This window comes from Zophobas morio, unplaced genomic scaffold (assembly GCF_036711695.1).
Source record: "Zophobas morio isolate AGI-343-1 ecotype UQ-CSIRO unplaced genomic scaffold, CSIRO_AGI_Zmor_V1 ptg000033l, whole genome shotgun sequence".
NCBI classification, from domain to species: Eukaryota; Metazoa; Arthropoda; class Insecta; order Coleoptera; family Tenebrionidae; genus Zophobas; species Zophobas morio.
The window spans coordinates 1383436-1407526 of NW_026972138.1; the positions used below are offsets into that span (position 1 = coordinate 1383436).

At 31.3% G+C, this 24091-nt stretch overlaps 2 protein-coding genes and 1 non-coding gene across 5 annotated transcripts; all 3 read left to right on the top strand.

Moving 5' to 3' along the window:
* Positions 1 to 42: 42 nt before the first annotated feature.
* Positions 43 to 10836, top strand: LOC135139735 (erythroid differentiation-related factor 1). Of its 2 annotated transcripts, none has more exons than XM_064070059.1 (6): positions 43 to 132; positions 285 to 490; positions 533 to 1041; positions 1088 to 3018; positions 3076 to 3388; positions 10126 to 10836. In XM_064070059.1, exons 2-6 carry the CDS (start codon positions 288 to 290, stop codon positions 10518 to 10520), a joined length of 3351 nt encoding a protein of 1116 aa, XP_063926129.1. In that variant the 5' UTR covers positions 43 to 132; positions 285 to 287; the 3' UTR covers positions 10521 to 10836. The 2 variants fall into 2 exon arrangements, with proteins under 2 accessions (XP_063926129.1, XP_063926130.1); XM_064070060.1 differs by having other exon boundaries at positions 46 to 132; positions 232 to 490.
* A 60-nt stretch (positions 10837 to 10896) lies between these two features.
* On the top strand, positions 10897 to 24087 carry LOC135139811 (alpha-L-iduronidase). 2 transcript variants are annotated; one of them, XM_064070152.1, is made up of 10 exons: positions 10897 to 11050; positions 11143 to 11283; positions 11472 to 11638; positions 11684 to 11779; positions 11828 to 12125; positions 12183 to 12386; positions 12432 to 12813; positions 23564 to 23766; positions 23818 to 23930; positions 23984 to 24087. In XM_064070152.1, the coding sequence occupies exons 1-10, from the start codon at positions 10932 to 10934 to the stop codon at positions 24085 to 24087; spliced, it is 1827 nt and encodes a 608-aa protein (XP_063926222.1). In that variant the 5' UTR covers positions 10897 to 10931. The 2 variants fall into 2 exon arrangements, with proteins under 2 accessions (XP_063926222.1, XP_063926223.1); XM_064070153.1 differs by lacking the exon at positions 10897 to 11050 and adding an exon at positions 11337 to 11386 and having other exon boundaries at positions 11222 to 11283.
* Trnah-gug (transfer RNA histidin (anticodon GUG)) lies at positions 11336 to 11407 on the top strand. Its single transcript has one exon. It is a non-coding gene; the product is annotated as a tRNA-His (tRNA).
* Positions 24088 to 24091: the final 4 nt, after the last annotated feature.

The window sequence follows — 24091 nt, forward strand, 5'->3', positions numbered from 1 at the left end:
CTTTCTGACAGTCGGCGTAGAATGATTTCCGCAAATGTCAAAAAATTTCAAAAGTGTCTCCAAAACATGTTTTTGGTTATTTAAAACGAAAAATACAGACTAATTCACCGAGCCGCAGCCCCCAATATCGAGGTAAGATCAAACCGGACCCGCACAACCGCGCGTCATCGCGCACACTTTCAAAACCGAACCTTCTAGAACTCGGTCTCATGAGTTTGTGTTTTGTATTAGAGCCTCAACAACCCGTGGTCGCACTCTTTACTAACCCACCGCTCCGTTCACAGAAAATGGAAGACGACGAAAACGACCCGACCGAAAACGAAGAAGTCAAATCTACAGCTGTCGTGAAATATTCCGTTCCAAATCCCGCAAAGTACTTGAAACTTAAGTGTAACACCGATTTAAATTTGCCCCCGTCGAACTGGTTGAGTAGTTCGGCGGATTCGTACGGGCTGCAGCATGTTTTGTACCACCGCAAAGGTTTCTCGAGGTGAGTTGTTGCCTTGATTAAATCCGTTTTTATTTGTGTTAGTTTCCGCATGGCGCACATGTTCCCGGACTGCGTCGGCGAAGTCGACGTGGTGTCGGACGCCGAAAACATCAAAAACTTGCTGAAGCTACCATACTCCAAAGCACACATCAGCATGCTTGTGCATAGGGTTGAAAACACCCTCCTTCTGGACGACTTTGACATTTACAAACACTTATTGAAGACTTCGGAGACTGAGTGGAAGTGGCTGAAGGAGTTTTTGTATGACGCCGTCAACCACGAGACCGTCGCTTCGGATAAAAATTTATATACGAAAAGTCGGCGCCGGGAAGCTTTGCAAAAAAAGAGTCTAGTGTCCAAGTTTTTGTACCACAGTTTAGTCGAGGGTGACGTTAAGGACTCACCATTTGAGGCTCAAGGCACGTTGCCGATACCTTTACATGGACCCCCGTTACCTGAAGCCGTGTCTGCAACCCCCGATCCGTCGCCCTTTGACCACAATTACAACAGGAACGTCGTGTGGACCTTTGAAGACATTGAAATGTTGATTGGTAAGACTGTTTTTAGTTGGAAATTTGGTTAAGTGTGGTTGTGCAGGTACGGACTTGCCGATTTTCGGGGGCGGGACTCACCCGTGCATTTCGCTGCGCCTGCGTGACGTCAGCAAACCAATTAACGTGCTAACGGGGATTGACTATTGGTTGGACAATCTCATGTCCAATGTACCTGAGGTGGTGATGTGTTACCACCTCAAGGGGATCGTCCAAAAGTACGAATTAATCAAAACTGAAGACTTGCCCCGGTTGGATAATTCCAAGTTTTCGCCTAAACTAATCCGGGACGTCGCTCAAAGCATTTTATCATTCCTGAAATCGAACGCCACTAAAGCTGGTCACACGTATTGGTTGTTTAAGGGTAAAAACGAAGATGTTGTAAAATTGTACGATTTGACGTCATTGTGTTCGGAGAAGGAGGACGTGAAGAACCCGTTTACCATCCCTGTGGGGATGCTCCTATACAGGGTGGCGCGCAACATGAAACATACGTCTGATCGCCAACCCGGTACTATTCGAATGTTGTTAAAAAACTCAATCAAATTGTTGCCTGAGGGCGAATATCCCGAAATCGTTACATCGTCGCACTATATGTTATCAGATTTGTACGTTCCCGCGGGAACCAACCCCGAAAGTCCCGGTTTAGAACAAATGGAAGTGGACGACGAAAGCATGATGTACGACGACGATGAAGACCTCCTCGACAGCGATAAGGATCCAGGGATGAAGGTTTTAGTTTTGGACCCAAATGGGTGTGTCCAAAAATTTAAAAACCACTACAGGAGTCCTCCACCCATCAACGGGACGGTCGAAGAACGGTGTCTGCAAGCCTTACAACACGTCGCTTTAGGGTTGAAGTGTTTGAAACACTTTCAACAAACCAAAGAGACTTCAAAGCAACAAGAAGAGGAAGTTTTGTTTGCCAAACCGTTCGAACCGATTCCGATGCCGTACGGGACTTTAAACGAAACGAACGACGCTCAAAAGAAAAAGAAAAACAAAGAAAAGAAGAAAAAGGAGAAGATTGGGGATAAAACAGACAGCGCTTTGTTGTTGAAAAATAGCAACGAAGCGCAGACTTGGCAGAACCAACAAAGTAGTAACATTTCGTGGAAAGATCACTTGAAAACTTTGCTTTATGAAAAGGCGGTTTTGGTCTACGCGACGCTGTCTGAGCAACATTTCGTATCAGGTTGTTATGGTAACAGTTTGAGAACTATAGGTTTGTTGGCGAGGTGCCAACTCATCATGAACAAACTCCTCTACAACTATCACGGTTTGGAAGAAAATTGTCTCCTGGGTCGAGCTGGTGACTGCTGCATTATGATGGTCCAACACTGGGATAAAGTCGACCCTTATAGACAACAATTCCAAGCGAACACTGAAGAAGATCTAAAAATGTTGGGACATCTGGAAAAAGACGAACAATCATATAACGTTAGTATCGGCGAATCGAATATGAAAGTCGTTTTTATTTACGACATACGAACGATCGAGCAGATGTTGCTTAAGGGGGTGGAGTGCTACGACGAAGCTCTGAAATCGTGCGAAAACGAAAGCATTCTGCGCCGACTGGGTAACAGCTTGAACGAAGTGGCCTCTTTTTACTTAAACAAAGCCAAGTCTGCGTCGGACGTGACTGAAGAAATGTGCAACAAAGCGGAAGCGTACTTAATCAAGGGACTTAACGTCTTTGAGAAAGTTAAAGATGATGCTAATATAGCGCTGCTGTATACGAACATGGGGCACCTGCATAGGTTGCTCGCGCATGCCAACACTCCACAAAATCGGGGGGAGTTGAGCCAGAAGGAGAAACTACACTACAACAAGGCGTTCATTAATTATAAAAAAGCGTTACAGGTTTTGGGGGAGAGGAAACATTGTCCGGGGATTTGGGACGCGGTGAGGTGGGAACTGTCGACGGCGTTCTTCAATATGGGGACGATCATGCACGAGAACCCGCCGTCGAACATAGTAAGTGTGATTGAGAGTCTTTGTAGTTTTCAATCGCATTTTTCGATTTTGTTTCAGACGAAAACCGAAGCTGAGAGACAAGTCATAGAAGTGCTGCAGAAGGCTCTGCAGTACTGCGATTTCGACGAAGCCAATCCGAAATTTCCGTTGTACCAGTACAGGGCCGCTATGATCCACTATCGCATTGGTTGTCTGTACCATAGCCATATTTGGATGTCCGGGAACGACTCCGCTAACCGGAAAAACGTGATCCAGTTGGCGAAAATCAACTACGAAAAAGCTTCCAAGTACTACCTGCTCTCTCTAGACGTAATCAGCTACTTCACTTCACAGATGCAACGAGTGGCTTTGTCTGAGTACTTAGCAGACAGTACGTGTTAAACTTGCATTTTTTTTTCCTAATTACTAATTACTTTTACAAAGTAATGCAAACTGAAACTTAAAACGTGTTTAAAGTAGTAAATTTTGTGGGGAAATATGGATTTTGAAATTAAGCCCCGCCCTCCGGCTCACGGCGAATGAAAAACCATCACAATTGCGATAGGGCGGGTGGGCGGGGCTTATATTTAGCCTTTTTCTAAATACATGTAGTCTTTTCGTAACAAGAAACTTAAAACACGTTCAAAATGGCAACTTTTATAGAGAAATGGATTTTGCAATTAAGCTCCGCCCCTCCGCCTGACCAAGGCGGGTGGGCGTTACTTAATCTTTGGCTTTATTTTTTAATATGGTTTTCTTTCAACAACAGAATATTTGCTTAAAATATCAACTAGTGAATTTGAGGTTAGAATTACGTCTGACATTTAGTAAAAATTAATATACGTAACAACTTTTACTGTCACACGTGTTCATCATAATCGAGTTCTTCATAAACGGAAAGAATTTTTTCGGAAAAATTCGTCATTTTTACAAAGTCATTGCCTTTTTTTAATATTATTCGGGAGACTTTTTGGTACCTATGGTGTATTATTTTGGAGATTTTTTTGCAAATTATTTAAAACAACGTTAGGGAACTTTGTGTTCTATTTTTTGAGTTAATTTTGGGACATTTTTTTAATTTAAAATAAAACAATCTTGAAGTTCTAGGTATTCCTATTTGGGAAGAATTTGAAAGTGCTTTGGCGCCTCTAGTGTCTTTTCTTATAATAATTTAATTAAATTTCTTAGAGGATACATCGTTTGATAAAACTAATCTTATCTTAGCAGACACTAGCCCCTCCCACCCCCCCTCTCTTTCCTTAAAGGCTATCTCATTTGCCAAAATCACTCTTATCTTAGCGGGAATTAGCCACGCCCACCCACCCCCTCTCATTTTGGAAGATATGTCATTTGCCAAAACACTCTTATCCTAGCAAGTACTAGCCCCGCCCACCCGCCCTCTCTTTCCTTAAACGCTATCTCATTTGCCAAAATCACTCTTATCTAATTTTCGCAATTTTTTATTTTACAATTTTTTGTTAATCGATTCTTTCATTTTTAAGTTCTTGGGTTTTGTTTGACAATTTTTCAAGTTTTCAGTTTTAAATGTAGAAGTGTTTGATTCCAATTTTTCACTTTTGAATTTTGTAATTTTTCGATTTCTTAGTTTGTCGATTTTTTATTTATTTATTTATTTTCAATATATCGAAATGGCATTTTTCTAATTTTCTTTTTTAAATTTTTCAGTTTTACCATTTTGCAATTTTTGGATTTTTAACTTGTTAATTTTAAATTTTTATTGTTCAATTTTTTAGAAATGTTTCAATTTTTACTTTTATGATTTTTAAATTTCTCGTTCCTTCAATTTCTGGATTTTTTATTTTTCGAAGTTTTCGATTTTTTAGTTATTATGCAATTTTTCCTTTTGGTACTTTTCAGATATTTTTATTTGTTTTTTTACTGTTTTTGGATTTTTACTTTGTAATTTTCCTAGTTTTCATTTAATTTTCCAATTATTCGATTTCCCAATTTTTAATTTTTTGATTTTTGCGACTTTCAAAATATCGCATTTTTCGATTTTTACTTTACATTTTTTTTAACTTTTGAATTTTTCGATTGATTAGTTTCTTACTGGTTTAATCGGTAGGTTTTTTTTTTAATAATATTCGCGAGACTTTTTGGTACCCATCTTAGCAGATACTAGCCCCGCCCACCCGCCCTCTCTTTTCTTGGAGGGTATCTCATTTGCCAAAATCACTCTTATCCCGACAGGTATTAGCCCCGCCCGCCCACCCTCTCTTTTCTTGGAAGGTATGTCATTTGCCAAAATCGGTTGTATTTTAGCAGGTACTAGCCCCGCCCACTATTTTCTTAGCGGGTATCTCATTTGCCAAAATCAGTCTTATCTTAGCAGGTACTAGCCCCGCCCACCCACCCTCTCTTTTCTTGGAAGGTGTCATTTGCCAAAATCACTCGTCGTATAAGGTATTAGCCCCGCCCACCCACCCTGTCTTTTCTTAGAGGGTAGATCATTTGCCAAAATAATTCTTATCTTAGCAGGTACTAGCCCCGCCCACCCACCCTCTCTTTTCTTGGAAGGTATGTCATTTGCCAAAATCACTCTTATCCAGACAGGTATTAGCCCCGCCCACCCACCCCCTCTTTTCTTGGAAGCTATGTCATTTGCCAAAATAGGTCTTATTTTAGCAGGTACTAGCCCCGCCCACTATTTTCTTGGCGGGTATCTCATTTGCCAAAATCAGTCTTATCTTAGCAGGTACTAGCCCCGCCCACCCACCCTCTCTCTTGTGTTTTTTTAATAATTTTTGGATTTTTATTCTGCAATTTGTCTAGTTTTCATTAAATGTTTTTCGATTTTCAAAGATTGATTTTTTTTTATTTTTTCATGTTTGATTTTTCAATTGTAAGTTTGATTTTTTTTAAGTTGTTGGGTTTTATTTGGCATTTATTCATGTTTTCAATTTCAAATGTAGAAGTTTTTCACATCGATTTTCCACGTTTGAATTTTCCAATTTTTCGATTTCTTAGTTTATCGATTATTCTATTTATCGCGATGGAATTTTTTTATTTTCCGTTTTTAAATTTTTCAATTTTACCACTTTGCAATTTTTCGATTTTTTTTTTATTGTTCGATTTCTTAGATTTTTTAAATATTTTGCAATTTTTGTAGTTTTTAGTTTTAAACGTTTCAATTTTTCCATTTTCAACTTCCAATTCTTCAGTTTTTCGACTTTTCAGTTTCTCGATTTTTGCTTTTTCGATTTTTTAGTTATGGAATTTTTCATTTTAACGCTTTTCAGATATTTTTATTCATGTTTTTTACTGTTTTTGGATTTTTACTTTGCAATTTTCCTAGTTTTCATTTAATTTTTCAATTATTCGATTTCCCAATTTTTAATTTTTTGATTTCTGCGATTTTCAAAATATCGCATTTTTCGATTTTTACTTTACATTTTTTTTTAACTTTTGAATTTTTCAACTAATTAGTTTCTTACTGGTTTAATCGGTAGTTTTTTTTTTAAATAATGTTCGGGAGAATTTTTGGTACCCATCTTAGCACGTACTAGCCCCGCCCACCCGCCCTCTCTTTTCTTAGAGGGTATCTCATTTGACAAAATCACTCTTATCTTAGCAGATACTAGCCCCGCCCACCCACCCTCTCTTTTCTTGGAAGGTATGTCATCTGCCAAAATCACTCTTGTCGTATCAGGTATTAGCCCCGCCCACCCACCCTCTTTTTTCTTGGAAGGTATGTCATTTACCAAAATTACTCTTGTCGTAGCAAATATTAGCCCCGCCCACCCACCCTCTCTTTTCTTAGAGGGTTTCTCATTTGCCAAAATCACTCTTATCTAGACAGGTATTAGCCCCGCCCACCCGCCCTCTCTTTTCTTGGAGGGTATCTCATTTGCCAAAACCACTCTTATCTTAGCAGGTACTAGCCCCGCCCACCCACCCTCTCTTTTCTTGGAAGGTATGTCATTTGCCAAAATCGGTCTTATTTTAGCAGCTACTAGCCCCGCCCACTATTTTCTTAGCGGGTATCTCATTTGCCAAAATCAGTCTTATCTTAGCAGGCACTAGCCCCGCCCACCCACCCTCTGTCTTCTTGTTTTTTTACAATTTTTGGATTTTTGTTCTGCAATTTGTCTAGTTTTCATTAAATGTTTTTCGATTTTCAAAGATTGAATTTTTTTTTATTTTTTCATGTTTGATTTTTCAATTATAATTTTGATTTTTTTTAACTTTGAATTTTCCCATTTTTCGATTTCTTAGTTTATCGATTTTTTATTCATCGATTATTCTATTTATCGCGATGGATTTTTTTAGTTTTCGTTTTTAAATTTTTCAATTTTACCACTTTGCAATTTTTCGATTTTTTTTTTATTGTTCGATTTCTTGGATTTTTGAAATATTTTGCAATTTTTGTAGTTTTTAGTTTTAAATGTTTCAATTTTTCCATTTTTAAATTTCAATTCTCAGTTTTTCGACTTTTCAGTTTCCCGATTTTTTTTTTATGATTTTTAAATTCTCTTTTCTTCAATCTTTCGATTCTCTAGTTTCTGGATATTTATTTTTTCGATTTTCATTTTGCAATTTTTCTAGTTTTCATTAAATGTTTTTCGATATCCGAAGTTTGAAATTTTTTAATTGTTCGATTTTTCAGTTTTTCCAATTCCCAGTTTTTAACGATTTTGGTGATTTTCAATTATCGCATTTTTCTATTTTTACTTCGCAATGTTTCAGAAGTTTTTCACTCCAGTTTTCCACTTTTGAATTTTCCAGTTTTTCGATTTTTTAATTTATGGAGATGGAATTTTTTTAGTTTTCATTTTTAAAATTTTTCAGTTTCACCATTTTGCAATTCTTCGATTTTTAATTTCTTAATTTTTAACTGTTCGATTCTTTAGATTTTTCAATTATTTTGCAATTTTTGTAGTCCTCGGTTTTAAATGTTTCAATTTTTCAATTTATCAGTTTTTCGATTTCTAATTTTCCGATTTTTCGATTTTAACTTTGCATTTTTCCTTTATAAAATTTTTACAGTTTTTTCATTTTTAGTTTTTTCTGTTTTTTAATTCTTTATTTTACAATTTTTTATTATTCGATTCTTTGATTTTTAAGTTCTTGGGTTTTATTTGGCAATTATTCAAGTTTTCAGTTTTAAATGTAGAAGTTTTTGATTCCAATTTTCCACTTTTGAATCTTCTAATTTTTCGATTTCTTAGTTTGTCGATTTTTTATTTATTGATTTTTCAATTTATCGAAATGGCATTTTTCTAATTATCGTTTTTAAATTTTTCAGTTTTACCATTTTGCAATTTTTGGATTTTTAACTTGTTAATTTTTTAATTTTTCAATAATTTTGCATTTTTTGTAATTTTTAGTTTTAAATGTTTCAATTTTTACTTTCATAATTTTTAAATTTCTCGTTTCTTCAATTTCTGGATTTTTAATTTTTCGAAGTTTTCGATTTTTTAGTTATTATGCAATTTTTCCTTTTGGCACTTTTCAGATATTTTTATTTATGTTTTTTTCTGTTTTTGGATTTTTACTTTGTAATTTTCCTAGTTTTCATTTAATTTTTCAATATTCGATTTGCAAAAATTTTACTTTACATTTTTTTTAACTTTTGAATTTTTCGATTAATTAGTTTCTTACTGGTTTAATCGGTAGTTTTTTTTTAAATAATATTCGGGAGACTTTTTGGTACCCATCTTAGCAGATACAAGCCCCGCCCACTCACCCGCCCTTTCTTTTCTTAGAGGGTATCTCATTTGTCACAATCACTCTTATCTTAGCAGGTACTAGTCCTGCCCACCCACCCTCTCCTTTCTTGGAAGGTATGTCATTTGCCAAAATCACTTTTGTCGTACCAGGTATTAGCCCCGCCCACCCACCCTCCCTTTTCTTGGAAGGTATGTCATTTGCCAAAATCGGTCTTATTTTAGCAGGCACTAGCCCCGCCCACTATTTTCTTAGCGAGTATCTCATTTGCCAAAATCAGTCTTATCTTAGCAGGTACTAGCCCCGCCCACCCACCCTCTCTCTCTTTTTGTGTTTTTTTTTACAATTTTTGGATTTTTATTCTACAATTTGTCTAGTTTTCATTAAATGTTTTTCGATTTTCAAAGATTGAATTTTTTTTATTTTTTCATGTTTGATTTTTAAGTTGTTGGGTTTTATTTGGTTATTATTCAAGTTTTCAATTGCAAATGTAGAAGTTTTTCATTTCGATTTTCCACGTTTGAATTTTCGATTTCTTAGTTTATTGATTTTTTAATTATCGATTATTCTATTTATCCGGATGGAATTTTTTAAGTTTTCGTTTTTAAATTTTTCAATTTTACCACTTTGCAATTTTTCGATTTTTAAATTTTAATTGTTCGATTTCTTAGATTTTTCAAATATTTTGCAATTTTTGTAGTTTTTAGTTTTAAATGTTTCAATTTTTCCATTTTCAAATTTCGATTCTCATTTTTTCGACTTTTCAGTTTCCCGATTTTTACTTTTATGATTTTTAAATTTCTCGTTTCTTCAATATTTCGATTCTTCAGTTTTTGGATGTTTATTTTTTCGATTTTTCAATTATTTTTCCTTTTAGACTTTTTAGATATTTTCATTTGTGTTTTTACAGTTTTTGGATTTTTATTTTGCAATTTTTTTAGTTTTCATTAAATGTTTTTCGATATCCAAAGTTTGGAATTTTTTAATTATTCGATTTTTCAGTTTTTCGATTTCCCAGTTTTTAACGATTTTGTTGATTATGATTTTCAATTATCGCATTTTTCTATTTTTACTTCGCAATGTTTCAATTTTAAATGTATGTTTTTCATTCCAGTTTTCCACTTTTGAATTTTCCAGTTTTTCCATTTTTTATTTATCGATTTTTTAATTTATGGAGATAGAATTTTGTTAGTTTTCTTTTTAAAATTTTTCAGTTTTACCATTTTGCAATTCTTCGATTTTTAATTTCTTAATTTTTAATTGTTCGATTTTTTAGATTTTTCAATTATTTTGTTTATTCTCTACTGGTTAATCTTCTTTTGAAAACTACTGCATTACATTACTCATTACTTAAAAAGTAATTGAATTACAGTAATGAATTACTTGTAATTTAATTACTTCCAGCCACTGCTAATTACTAATTACACTCCAATTTTCCAGCCGCCAATGCACTCAACGTCAAAATCAAGCACCTGCAATACTGTTTGGATATTTTTATCGAGATTAACGACATGATGAGACTGATCGACGAGAAAAAAGTCGACGTTCCTGAAGGCGAAGACGAAGAGAACGAAACTAAGGGTTTCAAGACTTGCTTGTCGCTCCTGAACTTGATAAAGCAACGACTACAACACGTCCTAAAAATATTGGTCAAGTTGTGCTTAACGAAGCCGTCGCCGAGCAAAGACTGTCCGAGATTAGCCGAGATTTACAAATATTGCTATATGTTGTCGCTGAGTTTACAAGACGGCGTCAAATGTGATGAGCTTATGAATAAACTGCACCTTGTCATCACCCAGATCGGGGACAAAGTAGCAGAGAAAAAATTGGATTAACTGTGTGTAAAGTTCGTTCTAAGCCTAAAAGTTTTAAGTTTAATGTTACAACCACGTGCGGAGTTTGACACGTGGTCATATTAAAACTGTTTGTTCGAAGTTTCAGTTTGTCTTTACTGTTTTATAGATCTCGAATTTTCAAGATGTTCATTTAACTTTTCCACTTGTTGCGTTCGAATTAAACACAAATGGTGGAGCGATGCGATGAAAATCTTATGGTTGATCCAATCAGCATGTCTGTGATAGATCAATGTATTTATATAAATATTTTTAAGTGTTTGTTTTTCTATTTCTAATAAACTATCTATTATCAAAATTGTGCACAATTATTTTATTCGTTTGACAAGTGACAAGATAAGTCAATACGTCACAGCCTACTTCAGTTTATGTGTGGTCATCCATCAAGTGAAAATGCATACTATAATCATTTTCCTCGTCATTTTAGCATACAGTGATCAAACTGAAATAACCGTCGATACAAAAAGCGCGGCTACCAATTTCGACCATTTCTGGGAAAGCACGGGTTTATGGTAATTTTCGCACAACCATATTTCGAACCAATAGCAAGTCGCGTCACTTGCTATTGGTTCCCCGCCGTCCAATTAACGATAAAATTCCGCAGTCCACCTGACCCGAAAGAAGACATTTACAAATTTTTATTAAGCGAGGATGAAAAGTTTAACTTGGCTTTGATTGGAGCGTTGCCTAATCAGGGCATAAAGCAGGTTAGAATCCACTGGCTGTTCGATTTAATATTTTACAGGTTGGTAGCTTGTATATCCGATGTAGAACGCACATTGACAAGTCCTCTGATAGCCGTGATCGTCTAGTGGTTAGGACCCTACGTTGTGGCCGTAGTAACCCAGGTTCGAATCCTGGTCACGGCAATGTGCGAACATTGTCACGGTAGAGGCTTTTTTGCTTTTTTTTACGTTTTTTTTTAATTTCAAGTGAAAATGGATACAACTTTACGTATTTGGACGACTTATTGGATTTTTTGGTTACACATAATTTGAAACCGCGGTTCGAATTGATGGGTTATCCTATTTTAGTTGAGTTAAATAAAGAGAGGGATTTTTGGCACAATTTGGTTGAAAATATTGCAACTAGATACATCTGTGAGTAGAAAACAATGTTAACACTACTAAAATAGTAATTTTTAGCAAAGTTTGGGGCTTCTGAAGTTTCTCAATGGAAATTCGAGCTTTGGAATGAGCCAGATTTGACCAACTACAATCTTTTAAATTTCACCCTATCAGGTATAATTTTGTTTAAAGCAAACTTTTTCACTAAGTACGCTAGTGTAGAATATCTGGAGTACGTGACTGGGTGTGCCGAAGGGTTAAAGGGTGCGTTTGGTGGCCAAAACATGGCCATCCTGGGTGGACCAGCTGGGTTATTTAGGGAAGAAAATCACCCTTTGTGTTGGGGTTTGCTGGAGGCGTGCTCAAACAGTTCCGAGACTTTCGAGTGTCCCATACAATTCCTCTCTTTCCACAGAAAGGGTGATGGTACCGCCCAAGGAGTCCTAAACGGAACCCTTGAACTTCTGGACTCCTTACGCAGCAAATTTCCTTCTCTTGTCGACATACCCATAGCAAACGAGTGAATCATTAAAAAAAAAACACACAACTAAATTTTATTTAATTGTTATATTTTTAGTGAGTCTGACATCATCACCACTTGGTCCCACAGCTGGGAGTGGCGCGGTGATTCCCGATACGCAGCAATGGTAGTAAAAGTGATCTCCGACCATTACAAGTCGGTGACTCTGGACAGAAAAACCAAAATCGAGCTCTTAGGCAACGACAACGGTTTCTTGAATTATCACCCGTTTTACTTTACTCAGAGGACACTTTTTGCCCGGTATTTCAAACTTAAATAAGAACGTTTCTCCTATTCTTAAAGTAGTTTCCAGATGAACCACACTCACCCTCCTCACAACCAATTTATTAAAAAACCGGTTTATACCGTCATGGGTTTGCTATCTTTTCTGGGTGACGGTTGGCTACAGGCTGACGTTAACCCCCAGGATCCGCTATTAACTGTTCTAGCCACCAAGACTGTGACCAATGGGTCAAATTTGGCAATTCTTTTAGCGTACGGTGACGATGATTACGTTAATGATACAATCAAACCGGTCCAAATTGTTGTTAAAAATGTGCCTACTGGGGGAAGATTTGTTGTTTATTTACTAGACAATGTGGAGACGAATCCCTACAAGTTTTGGCAAGATGTAGGAGGGCCGGTTTTCCCCCAAAGCTCTGTCAGAGAGGAGATGAGAAAGCGTGAGGTGAGAATTTTTTTAACAACACGATACTCAAAAACATGTTTTTTATTTCGTGTAGATAAATAAGGATTTTGCAGGTAAGCTCCGCCCTCTTGACTCACGACGAATAAAAAATCATCACAATTGAGATAGGGCGGGTGGGCGGGGCTACATTTTCCTTTTTTTCTCATAACATTTTTTCACAACAAGAAACTTATAATATGGTTAAAATGGTACATTTTTACAAGAAAATATGGATTTTGCAATTAAAACAAAAAGGCAAAATATAAGCCCGCCCACCCGCCCTATCTCAATTGTGATGATTTTGGGCTATTTCGATTTCTCAATTTTTTGATTTTTTGAAATTTCAATTTCCCCATTTCTCAATTTTTCGATTATTTTCATGTTTCAATTCTGGGATTTTTCATTATTATTTCTTCGATATTTTAATTTTTCTCTTTATGAATTTATCAAGTTTTTTTATATTTAAGTTTTTGGATTTTTCAATACATATTTTGAGTCTTCAATTTTTCGATTTCTCAATTAAAGTTTTTCAATGTTTCCCCATTTTAATGGTTCGATTTCTCGATTTTTTTAAATCTAAAATTTTTCTTTTTTTCAATTTTGGATTTCCAATTCTCGATTTTTCAATTTTTTAATCCTACAGTTTTTCATGTTTTAATTTTCCGATTTTAAAAATTTTACAATTGTTCGATTCTTCTATTTTTCAATTTTTCTGATTATTAAATTTTAGATTTTTCCATTTTTTGGATCTCTTTGTCGTTCGATTTTTTGGCGTTTCGAATAAATTTTTCCGTTGTTTCATTTTCGATTTTAAATTTTTAAATTTTTTGACTTCAATTTTTTAATGTCTCGAGTTATCTTTGTTCATATTTTGAATTGCCGTTTGTTCAATTTCCCATTTTTCGATTTTTCAATTGTTCTTCAGTTTTTAATTTTTCGATTTTGGGCTACTTCGATTTCTCAATTTTTTGATTTTTTGAAATTCCAATTTTGGAATTCATCAATATCCCCATTTCCCAATTTTTCGATTCTTCAATATCTTCATGTTTCGGTTTTGGGATTTTTCATTATTATTTCTTCGATATTTTAATTTTTCCCTTTATGGATTTATCAAGTTTTTTATATTTAAGTTTTTGGATTTTTCAATACATATTTTGAGTCTTCAATTTTTCGATTTCTCAATTAGTTTTTCAATGTTTCCCCATTTTAATGGTTTGATTTCTCAATTTTTCGATATTTTAATTTTCCGATCTATCAATTTTTTGAAATTTCATATTTTGGATTTTTCAATATATTGATTGTTAATTTTTCGATTCATCCCTTTTTTAAATCTAAAATTTTTCTTTTTTTCAATTTTGGATTTCCAATTCTCGATTTTTCAATTTTTTAATCCTACAGTTTTTCATATTTTAATTTTCCGATTTTAAAAATTTTACAATTATTCGATTTTTCTATTTTTCAATTTTTTCATTATTAAATTTTAGATTTTTCCATTTTTTGGATCTCTTTGTCGTTCGATTTTTTGGCGTTTCGGATAAATTTTTCCGTCGTTTCAATTTTCGATTTTAAATTTTTCAATTTTTCGACTTCAATTTTTCAATGTCTCGAGTTTTCTTTGTTCATATTTTGAATTGCCGTTTGTTCAATTTCCATTTTTCGATTTTTCAATTGTTCTTCAGTTTTTAATTTTTCGATTTTGGGCTATTTCAATTTCTCAATTTTTTTGATTTTTCGATTCAATATTTTCATGTTTCGGTTTTGGGATTTTTCGTTATTATTTCTTCGATATTTTAATTTTTCCCTTTATGGATTTATCAAGTTTTTTTATATTCAAGTTTTTCGATTTTTCAATACATATTTTGAGTCTTCAATTTTTCGATTTCTCAATTAAAGTTTTTCAATGTTTCCCCATTTTAATGGTTCGATTTTTCAGTTTTTCGATATTTTAATCTTCCTATTTTTCCATTTTCGATTTATCAATTTTTTTAAATCTAAAATTTTTCTTTTTTTCAATTTTGGATTTCCAATTCTCGATTTTTCAATTTTTTAATCCTACAGTTTTTCATGTTTTAATTTTCCGATTTTAAAAATTTTACAATTATTCCATTTTTCTATTTTTCAATTATTTTGATTATTAAATTTTAGATTTTTCCATTTTTTGGATCTCTTTGTCGTTCAATTTTTTGGCGTTTCGAATAAATTTTTCCGTTGTATCATTTTTCGATTTTAAATTTTTCAATTTTTCGACTTCAATTTTTCAATGTCTCGAGTTATCTTTTGTTCATATTTTGAATTGTCATTTCTTCAATTTCCCCCTTTTCAATTTTTCAATTCTTCTTCAGTTTTTAATTTTTCGATTTTGGGCTATTTCAAGTTCTCAATTTTTTGATTTTTTGAAATTTCAATTTTGGAATTTTTCAATTTCCCCATTTCTCAATTTTTCGATTTTTCAATATTTTCATGTCTTAGTTTTGGGATTTTTCATTATTATTTCTTCGATATTTTAATTTTTCCCTTTATAGATTTATAAAGTTTCTTTATATTTAGGCTTTTGGATTTTTCAATACATATTTTGAGTGTTCAATTTTTCGATTTCTCAATTACAGTTTTTCAATGTTTCCCCATTTTAATGGTTCCATTTCTCAATTTTTTGAAATTTCAGATTTTGGATTTTTCAATATTTTGATTGTTAATTTTTCGATTCATCGATTTTTTAAATCTAAAATTTTTCTTTTTTTCAATTTTGGATTTCCAATTTTCGATTTTTCCATTTTTCAATTTTTTGATTATCAAATTTTAGATTTTTCCATTTTTTGGATCTCTTTGTCGTTCGATTTTTTGGCGTTTCGAATAAATTTTTCCGTTGTATCATTTTTCGATTTTAAATTTTTCAATTTTTCGACTTCAATTTTTCAATGTCTCGAGTTATCTTTTGTTCATATTTTGAATTGTCATTTCTTCAATTTCCCCCTTTTCAATTTTTCAATTGCTCTTCAGTTTTTAATTTTTCGATTTTGGGCTATTTCAAGTTCTCAATTTTTTGATTTTTTGAAATTTCAATTTTGGAATTCTTCAATTTCCTCATTTCTCTATTTTTCGATTCTTCAATATTTTCATGTTTCAGTTTTGGGATTTTTCATTATTATTTCTTCGATATTTTAATTTTTCCCTTTATGGATTTATCAAGTTTTTTTATATTTAAGTTTTTGGATTTTTCAATACATATTTTGAGTCTTCAATTTTTCGGTTTCTCAATTAAAGTTTTTCAATGTTTCCCCATTTAAATGGTTCGATTTCTCAATTTTTCGATATTTTAATTTTCCGATTTTTCCATTTTCGATTTATCAAATTTTTGAAATCTCAGATTTTGGATTTTTCAATATTTTGATTGTTAATTTTTCGTTTCGTCCATTTTTTTTTAAATCTAAAATTTTTCTTTTTTTCAATTTTGGATTTCCAATTCTCGATTTTTCAATTTTTTAATCCTACAGTTTTTCATCTTTTAATTTTCCGATTTAAAAAATTTTACAATTATTCGATTTTTCTATTTTTCAATTTTTTGATTATTAAATTTTAGATTTTTCTATTTTTTGGATCTCTTTGTCGTTCGATTTTTTGGCGTTTCGAATAAATTTTTCCGTTGTTTCATTTTTCGATTTTAAATTTTTCAATTTTTCGACTTCAATTTCTCAATGTCTCGTGTTATCTTTGTTCATATTTTGAATTGCCGTTTGTGCAATTTCCCCTTTTTGATGTTTCAATTGTTCTTCAGTTTTTAATTTTTCGGTTTTGGGCTATTTCGATTTTCCAATTTTTTGATTTTTTGAAATTTCAATTTTGGAATTCTTCAATTTCCCCATTTCTCAATTTTTCGATTCCTCAATATTTTCATGTTTCAGTTTTTCGTTATTATTTTAATTTTTCCCTTTATAGATTTATCAATTTTTTTTATATTAAAGTTTTTGGATTTTTGAATACATATTTTGAGTCCCCAATTTTTCGATTTCTCAATTAAAGTTTTTCGTATTTTTCCATTTTCGATTTATCAATTTTTTGAAATTTCAGATTTTGGATGTTTAAATATTCTGATTGTTAATTTTTCGATTCGTCCATTTTTTTTTAAATCTAAAATTTTTCTTTTTTTCAATTTTGGATTTCCAATTCTCGATTTTTCAATTTTTTAATCGTACAGTTTTTCATGGTTGAATTTTCCGATTTTAAAAATTTCACAATTATTCGATTTTTCTATTTTTCGATTTTTTTTATTATTAAATTTTAGATTTTTCCATTTTTTGGATCTCTTTGTCGTTCGATTTTTTGGCGTTTCGAATAAATTTTTCCGTTGTTTCATTTTTCGATATTAAATTTTTCAATTTTTCGACTTCAATTTTTCAATGTCTCGAGTTATCTTTTGTTCATATTTTGAATTTTCGTTTCTTCAATTTCCCCTTTTTCGATTTTTCAGTTGTTCTTTAGTTTTTAATTTTTCGATTTTGGGCTATTTCGATTACTCAATTTTTTGATTTTTTGAAATTTCAATTTTGGAATTTTTCAATTTCTCCATTTCTCGATTTTTCGATTCTTCAATATTTTCATGTTTCAGTTTTGGGATTTTTCATTATTATTTCTTCGATATTTTAATTTTTCCCTTTATGGATTTATCAAGTTTTTTATATTTAGGTTTTTGGAATTTTCAATACATATTTTGAGTCTTCAATTTTTCGATTTCTCAATTAAAGTTTTTCAATGTTTCCCCATTTTCATGGTTCGATTTCTCAATTTTTCGATATTTTAATTTTCCTATTTTTCCATTTTCGATTTATCAGTTTTTTTAAATCTAAAATTTTTCTTTTTTTCAATTTTGGATTTCCAATTTTCGATTTTTCAATTTTTTAATCCTACAGTTTTTCATGTTTTAATTTTTCGATTTTAAAAATTTTACAATTATTCCATTTTTCTATTTTTCAATTATTTTGATTATTAAATTTTAGATTTTTCCATTTTTTGGATCTCTTTGTCGTTCAATTTTTTGGCGTTTCGAATAAATTTTTCCGTTGTTTCATTTTTCGATTTTAAATTTTTCAATTTTTCGACTTCAATTTTTCAATGTCTCGAGTTATCTTTTATTCATATTTTGAATTGTCGTTTCTTCAATTTCCCCTTTTTCGATTTTTCAGTTGTTCTTTAGTTTTTAATTTTTCGATTTTGGGCTATTTCGATTTCTCAATTTTTTGATTTTTTGAAATTTCAATTTTGGAATTTTTCAATTTCTCCATTTCTCGATTTTTCGATTCTTCAATATTTTCATGTTTCAGTTTTGGGATTTTTCATTATTATTTCTTCGATATTTTAATTTTTCCCTTTATAGATTTATCAAGTTTTTTATATTTAGGTTTTTGGATTTTTCAATACATTCAGTCTTCAATTTTTCGGTTTCTCAATTAAAGTTTTTCAATGTTTCCCCATTTTAATGGTTCAATTTCTCAATTTTTCGAGATTCTAATTTTCCAATTTTTCCATTTTCGATTTATCAAATTTTTTAAATTTCAGATTTTGGATTTTTCAATATTTTTATTGTTAATTTTTCGACTCATCCCTGTTTTAAATCTAAAATATTTCTTTTTTTCAATTTTGGATTTCCAATTGTCGATTTTTCCATTTTTTAATCCTACAGTTTTTCATGTTTTAATTTTCCGATTTTAAAAATTTTACAATTATTCGATTTTTCTATTTTTCAATTTTTTGATTATTAAATTTTAGATTTTTCCATTTTTTGGATCTCTTTGTCGTTCGATTTTTTAGCGTTTCGAATAAATTTTTCCGTTGTTTCATTTTTCGATTTTAAAGTTTTCAATTTTTCGACTTCAAGTTTTCACTGTCTCGAGTTTTCTGTGTTCATATTTTGAATTGTCGTTTGTTCAATTTCCCCTTTTTCGATTTTTCAATTGTTCTTCAGTTTTTAATTTTTCGATTTTGGGCTATTTCAATTTCTCAATTTTTTGATTTTTCGATTCTTCAATATTTTCATGTTTCGGTTTTGGGATTTTTCGTTATTATTTCTTCGATATTTTAATTTTTCCCTTTATGGATTTATCAAGTTTTTTATATTCAAGTTTTTCGATTTTTCAATACATATTTTGAGTCTTCAATTTTTCGATTTCTCAATTAAAGTTTTTCAATGTTTCCCCATTTTAATGGTTCGATTTTTCAGTTTTTCGATATTTTAATCTTCCTATTTTTCCATTTTCGATTTATCAATTTTTTTAAATCTAAAATTTTTCTTTTTTTCAATTTTGGATTTCCAATTCTCGATTTTTCAATTTTTTAATCCTACAGTTTTTCAAGTTTTAATTTTCCGATTTTAAAAATTTTACAATTATTCGATTTTTCTATTTTTCAATTATTTTGATTATTAAATTTTAGATTTTTCCATTTTTTGGATCTCTTTGTCGTTCGATTTTTTGGCGTTTCGAATAAATTTTTCCGTTGTTTCATTTTCGATTTTAAATTTTTCAATTTTTCGACTTCAATTTTTCAATGTCTCGAGTTATCTTTTGTTCATATTTTGAATTGTCGTTTCTTCAATTTCCCCTTTTTCGATTTTTCAGTTGCTCTTTAGTTTTTAATTTTTCGATTTTGGGCTATTTCGATTTCTCAATTTTTTGATTTTTTGAAATTTCAATTTTGGAATTTTTCAATTTCTCCATTTCTCGATTTTTCGATTCTTCAATATTTCATGTTTCAGTTTTGGGATTTTTCATTATTATTTCTTCGATATTTTAATTTTTCCCTTTATAGATTTATCAAGTTTTTTATATTTAGGTTTTTGGATTTTTCAATACATATTTTGACTCTTCAATTTTTCGATTTCTCAATTAAAGGTTTTCAATGTTTCCCCATTTTAATGGTTCGATTTCTCAATTTTTTGAAATTTCAGATTTTGGATTTTTCAATATTTTGATTGTTAATTTTTCGATTCGTCCATTTTTTTAAATCTAAAATTTTTCTTTTTTTCAATTTTGGATTTCCAATTCTCGATTTTTCAATTTTTTAATCGTACAGTTTTTCATGGTTGAATTTTCCGATTTTAAAAATTTTACAATTATTCGATTTTTCTATTTTTTTTATTATTAAATTTTAGATTTTTCCATTTTTTGGATCTCTTTGTCGTTCGATTTTTTGGCGTTTCGAATAAATTTTTCCGTTGTTTCATTTTTCGATTTTAAATTTTTCAATTTTTCGAATTCAGTTTTTTAATGTCTCGAGTTATCTTTTGTTCGTGTTTTGAATTGTCGTTTCTTCAATTTCCCCTTTTTCGATTTTTCAATTGTTCTTCAGTTTTTAATTTTTCGATTTTGGCCTATTTCGATTTCTCAATTTTTTGATTTTTTGAAATTTGAATTTTGGAATTCTTCAATTTCCCCATTCTTCAATATTTTCATGTTTCGGTTTTGGGTTTTTCATTATTATTTCTTCGATATTTTAATTTTTCCCTTTATGGATTTATCAAGTTTTTTTATATTGAAGTTTTTGGATTTTTCAATACATATTTTGAGTCTTCAGTTTTTCGATTTCTCAATTAAAGTTTTTCAATGTTTCCCCATTTTAATGGTTCGAATTCTCAATTTTTCAATTTTTCGATATTTTAATCTTCCTATTTTTCCATTTTCAATTTATCAATTTTTTTAAATCTAAAATTTTTCTTTTTTTCAATTTTGGATTTCCAATTGTCGATTTTTCAATTTTTTGATCGTACAGTTTTTCATGTTTTAATTTTCCGATTTTAGAAATTTTACAATTATTTGATTTTTCTATTTTTCAATTATTAAATTTTAGATTTTTTTTCCATTTTTTGGATCTCTTTGTCGTTCGATTTTTTGGCGTTTCGAATAAATTTTTCCGTTGTTTCATTTTTCGATTTTAAATTTTTCAATTTTTCGACTTCAGTTTTTCAATGTCTCGAGTTATCTTTGTTCATATTTTGAATTGCCCTTTCTTCAATTTCCCCTTTTTCGATTTTTCAATTGTTCTTCAGTTTTTAATTTTTCGGTTTTGGGCTATTTCGATTTTCCAATTGTTTGATTTTTTGAAATTTCAATTTTAGAATTCTTCAATTTCCCCATTTCTCAATTTTTCGATTCTTCAATATCTTCATGTTTCGGTTTTGGGATTTTTCGATATTTTAATTTGTCCCTTTATGGATTTATCAAGTTTTTTTATATTTAAGTTTTTGGATTTTTCAATAGGTACATATTTGAGTCTTCAATTTTTCGATTTCTCAATTAAAGTTTTTCAATGTTTCCCCATTTTAATGGTTCGATTTCTCAATTTTTCGATATTTTAATTTTCCGATTTTTTTTCCTTTTCTTCAATTTTGGATTTCCAATTTTCGATTTTTCAATTTTTTAATCCTACAGTTTTTCATGTTTTAATTTTCCGATTTTACAATTGTTCTTCAGTTTTTAATTTTTCGATTTTGAGCTATTTCGATTTCTCAATTTTTCGATTCTTCAATTATTAGATTTTTTATTTTTCAATTTTTTTGATTATTAAATTTTAGATTTTTCCATTTTTTGGATCTCTTTGTCGTTTCGAATAAAATTTTCCGTTGTTTCATTTTTCGATTTTAAATTTTTCGACTTCAGTTTTTTAATATCTCGAGTTATCTTTGTTCATATTTTGAATTGCCGTTTGTTCAATTTCCCTTTTTCGATTTTGAGCTATTTCGATTTCTCAATTTTTCGATTCTTCAATATTTTCATGTTTCGATATTTTAATTTTTCCCTTTATGGATTTATATATAAGTTTTTTTTTATATTTCAGTTTTTGGATTTTTCAATACATATTTCGAGTCTTCAATTTTTCGATTTCTCAATTAAAGCTTTTCAATGTTTCCCCATTTTAATGGTTCGATTTCTCAATTTTTCTATTTTTCGATATTTTAATTTTCGTATTTTTCCATTTTCGATTTATCAATTTTTTTAAATTTCAGATTTTGGATTTTTCAATATTTTGATTGTTAATTTTTCGATTCATCGATTTTTTTAAACCTAAAATTTTTCTTTTTTTCAATTTTGGATTTCCAATTCTCGTTAGACTCCGCCCCTAGGTCAGCTAACGAATGAAAACTTCATTACAAGATTAGAGCTGGTACGAGTGGGGCTTAATCTTTGGCTTTAATTTTTTCTTAATATAAGTACGTACATAGAATTCTTTGAAGAACACAATACTCAAAAACATGTTTTTATTTCTTGTAGAGAAATACGGATTTTGCAATTAAGCTCCGCCCCTTTAGCTCACGATGAATATAAAAATCATCACAATTGAGATAGGGTGGGTGGGTGGGGCTTATATTTTTCCTTTTTTTTTAATATACACAGCCATCTTTTCATAACAAGAAACTTAGAACATGGTTAAAATGGAATAGAGAAATATCGATTTTGCAATTATGCTCCGCCCCTCGGTCTGACAACGAATAAAAAAATCATCACAATTGATAATTGAGATGGGGGTGGGTATAGGTGGGACTTCTCTTTTAGTTTTCTTTTTTAATTAATACATCTAGGAGTTTTCTTTGTATAACACGATTACTTAAGAACATATTTCACATGGTAATTTCTCGTACAAAAATAAGGATTTTACAATTAAGCTCCGCCCCTCGGGCTTCTGACGAATAAAAAAAATCATCAGAATTGAGATCGGGTGGGTGGGCGGGGTTTATATTTTGCGTTTTTTTTCTTAATATACATAGCTATCTTTTCACAACAAGAAACTTAGAACGTGGATAAAATGGTACATTTTTTAAAGAAAATATGGATTTTGCAATTAAAACAAAAAGAAAAATATAAGCCCGCCCACCCGCCCTATCTCAATTGTGATGATTTTTTTTATTGGTCGTGAGTCAAGGGGGCGGGCCTTAACTGCAAAATCCTTATTTCTTTACAAGAAATTAAAAACATGTTTTTCAATATTGTGTTCTTCAAAGAGTACTTTGTATATTAAGAAAATAAGACATAATATAAACCCCACCCACCCACCCATCTTCATTCTGATGATTTTTTTATTATTAGAAACTTTAAACAAATTTAAAATGGTAAATTGAGAATTGTGATGGGGCGAGTATTGGTGGGGCCTAATCTTTGCCTTTAATTTTTTATAATACATATACAAAGTATTCTTTGTACAACACGATACTCAAAAACATGTTTTTAATTTCTGGTAGAGAAATAAGGATTTTGCAGTTAAGCTCCGCCCCTTTGGCTCACAACGAATACAAAAATTCATCACAATTGAGATAGGGCGGGTGGGTGGGGCTACATTTTGCCTTCTTTTTCTTAATATGTGTAGACTTATTTCGACAACAAGAAACTTCACGACAAAAATGACTTTTTTGTTAAAAAAAAAAAAAAAATGTGGGGTGAAACGCACCACTTTACTTTCTACTGATTTCAGTTTAGAAATTTCTTCTAAATCGTCCGATAATCCAATCCTTAAATCCGAGTCATTCAAATGAGAATTGGGTTGGAAATAATAAACAATGCTTTTGGAATTACCAAAAATTATATTTTTTGGTTTTTAAGTTAAATTGCAAGATGTTGTAATTTTGATTTTTTTCTCCAAAAATCTGGATGTCTAGGATAAAAATTCAATAGGGGTTCATATACCAGATCTGCCTAATAAAAATCCAGACAGACGGAAAAAATATGACACTGGGTTGGTAAAAATAACGTTAAAAGTAGTGTTGTCTTAGGGACCATTGCGTTTGTTTCCACCCACACCACTAACATCCGAAAATCTCACACTGACTCTGAATTTAACCATTCCAAGCGTTGCCTTAGTTCACGTCTGTCCAAAACCAACTGAACCTCCAGGACCTGTAACAAAGTTATCAGTTTTCAATGTAACCAGAAGCGAAATTTTTTTAACTTGGAGTGACTCGGAAATTGCAACAAAGTGAGTGATTTTTGCTTAGTTTTATTTTAAACAAAAATATCACTGTTTTAGATGTGTCCGCACGTATGAAGTTGAATTTGAAGCCCAGTGTTCCAACAGTTTGCAGTTCATAAGGATAAACCCAGACGACGGCGTGTTTCTTTCGTACCATTACGCACCTCCAGGTAAATTAATTTTGATGGATTTATCGATTTTTTAAATTCATTTCTTTTAATAGATAATGAAGAATGTGAGTCCACTGTGGGTAGATATAGGGTTCGCGCGATAGATTACTGGGATCAGCCAGGGAATTATTCCCAAGTTGTTGTTTTCCCTTATTAAAATT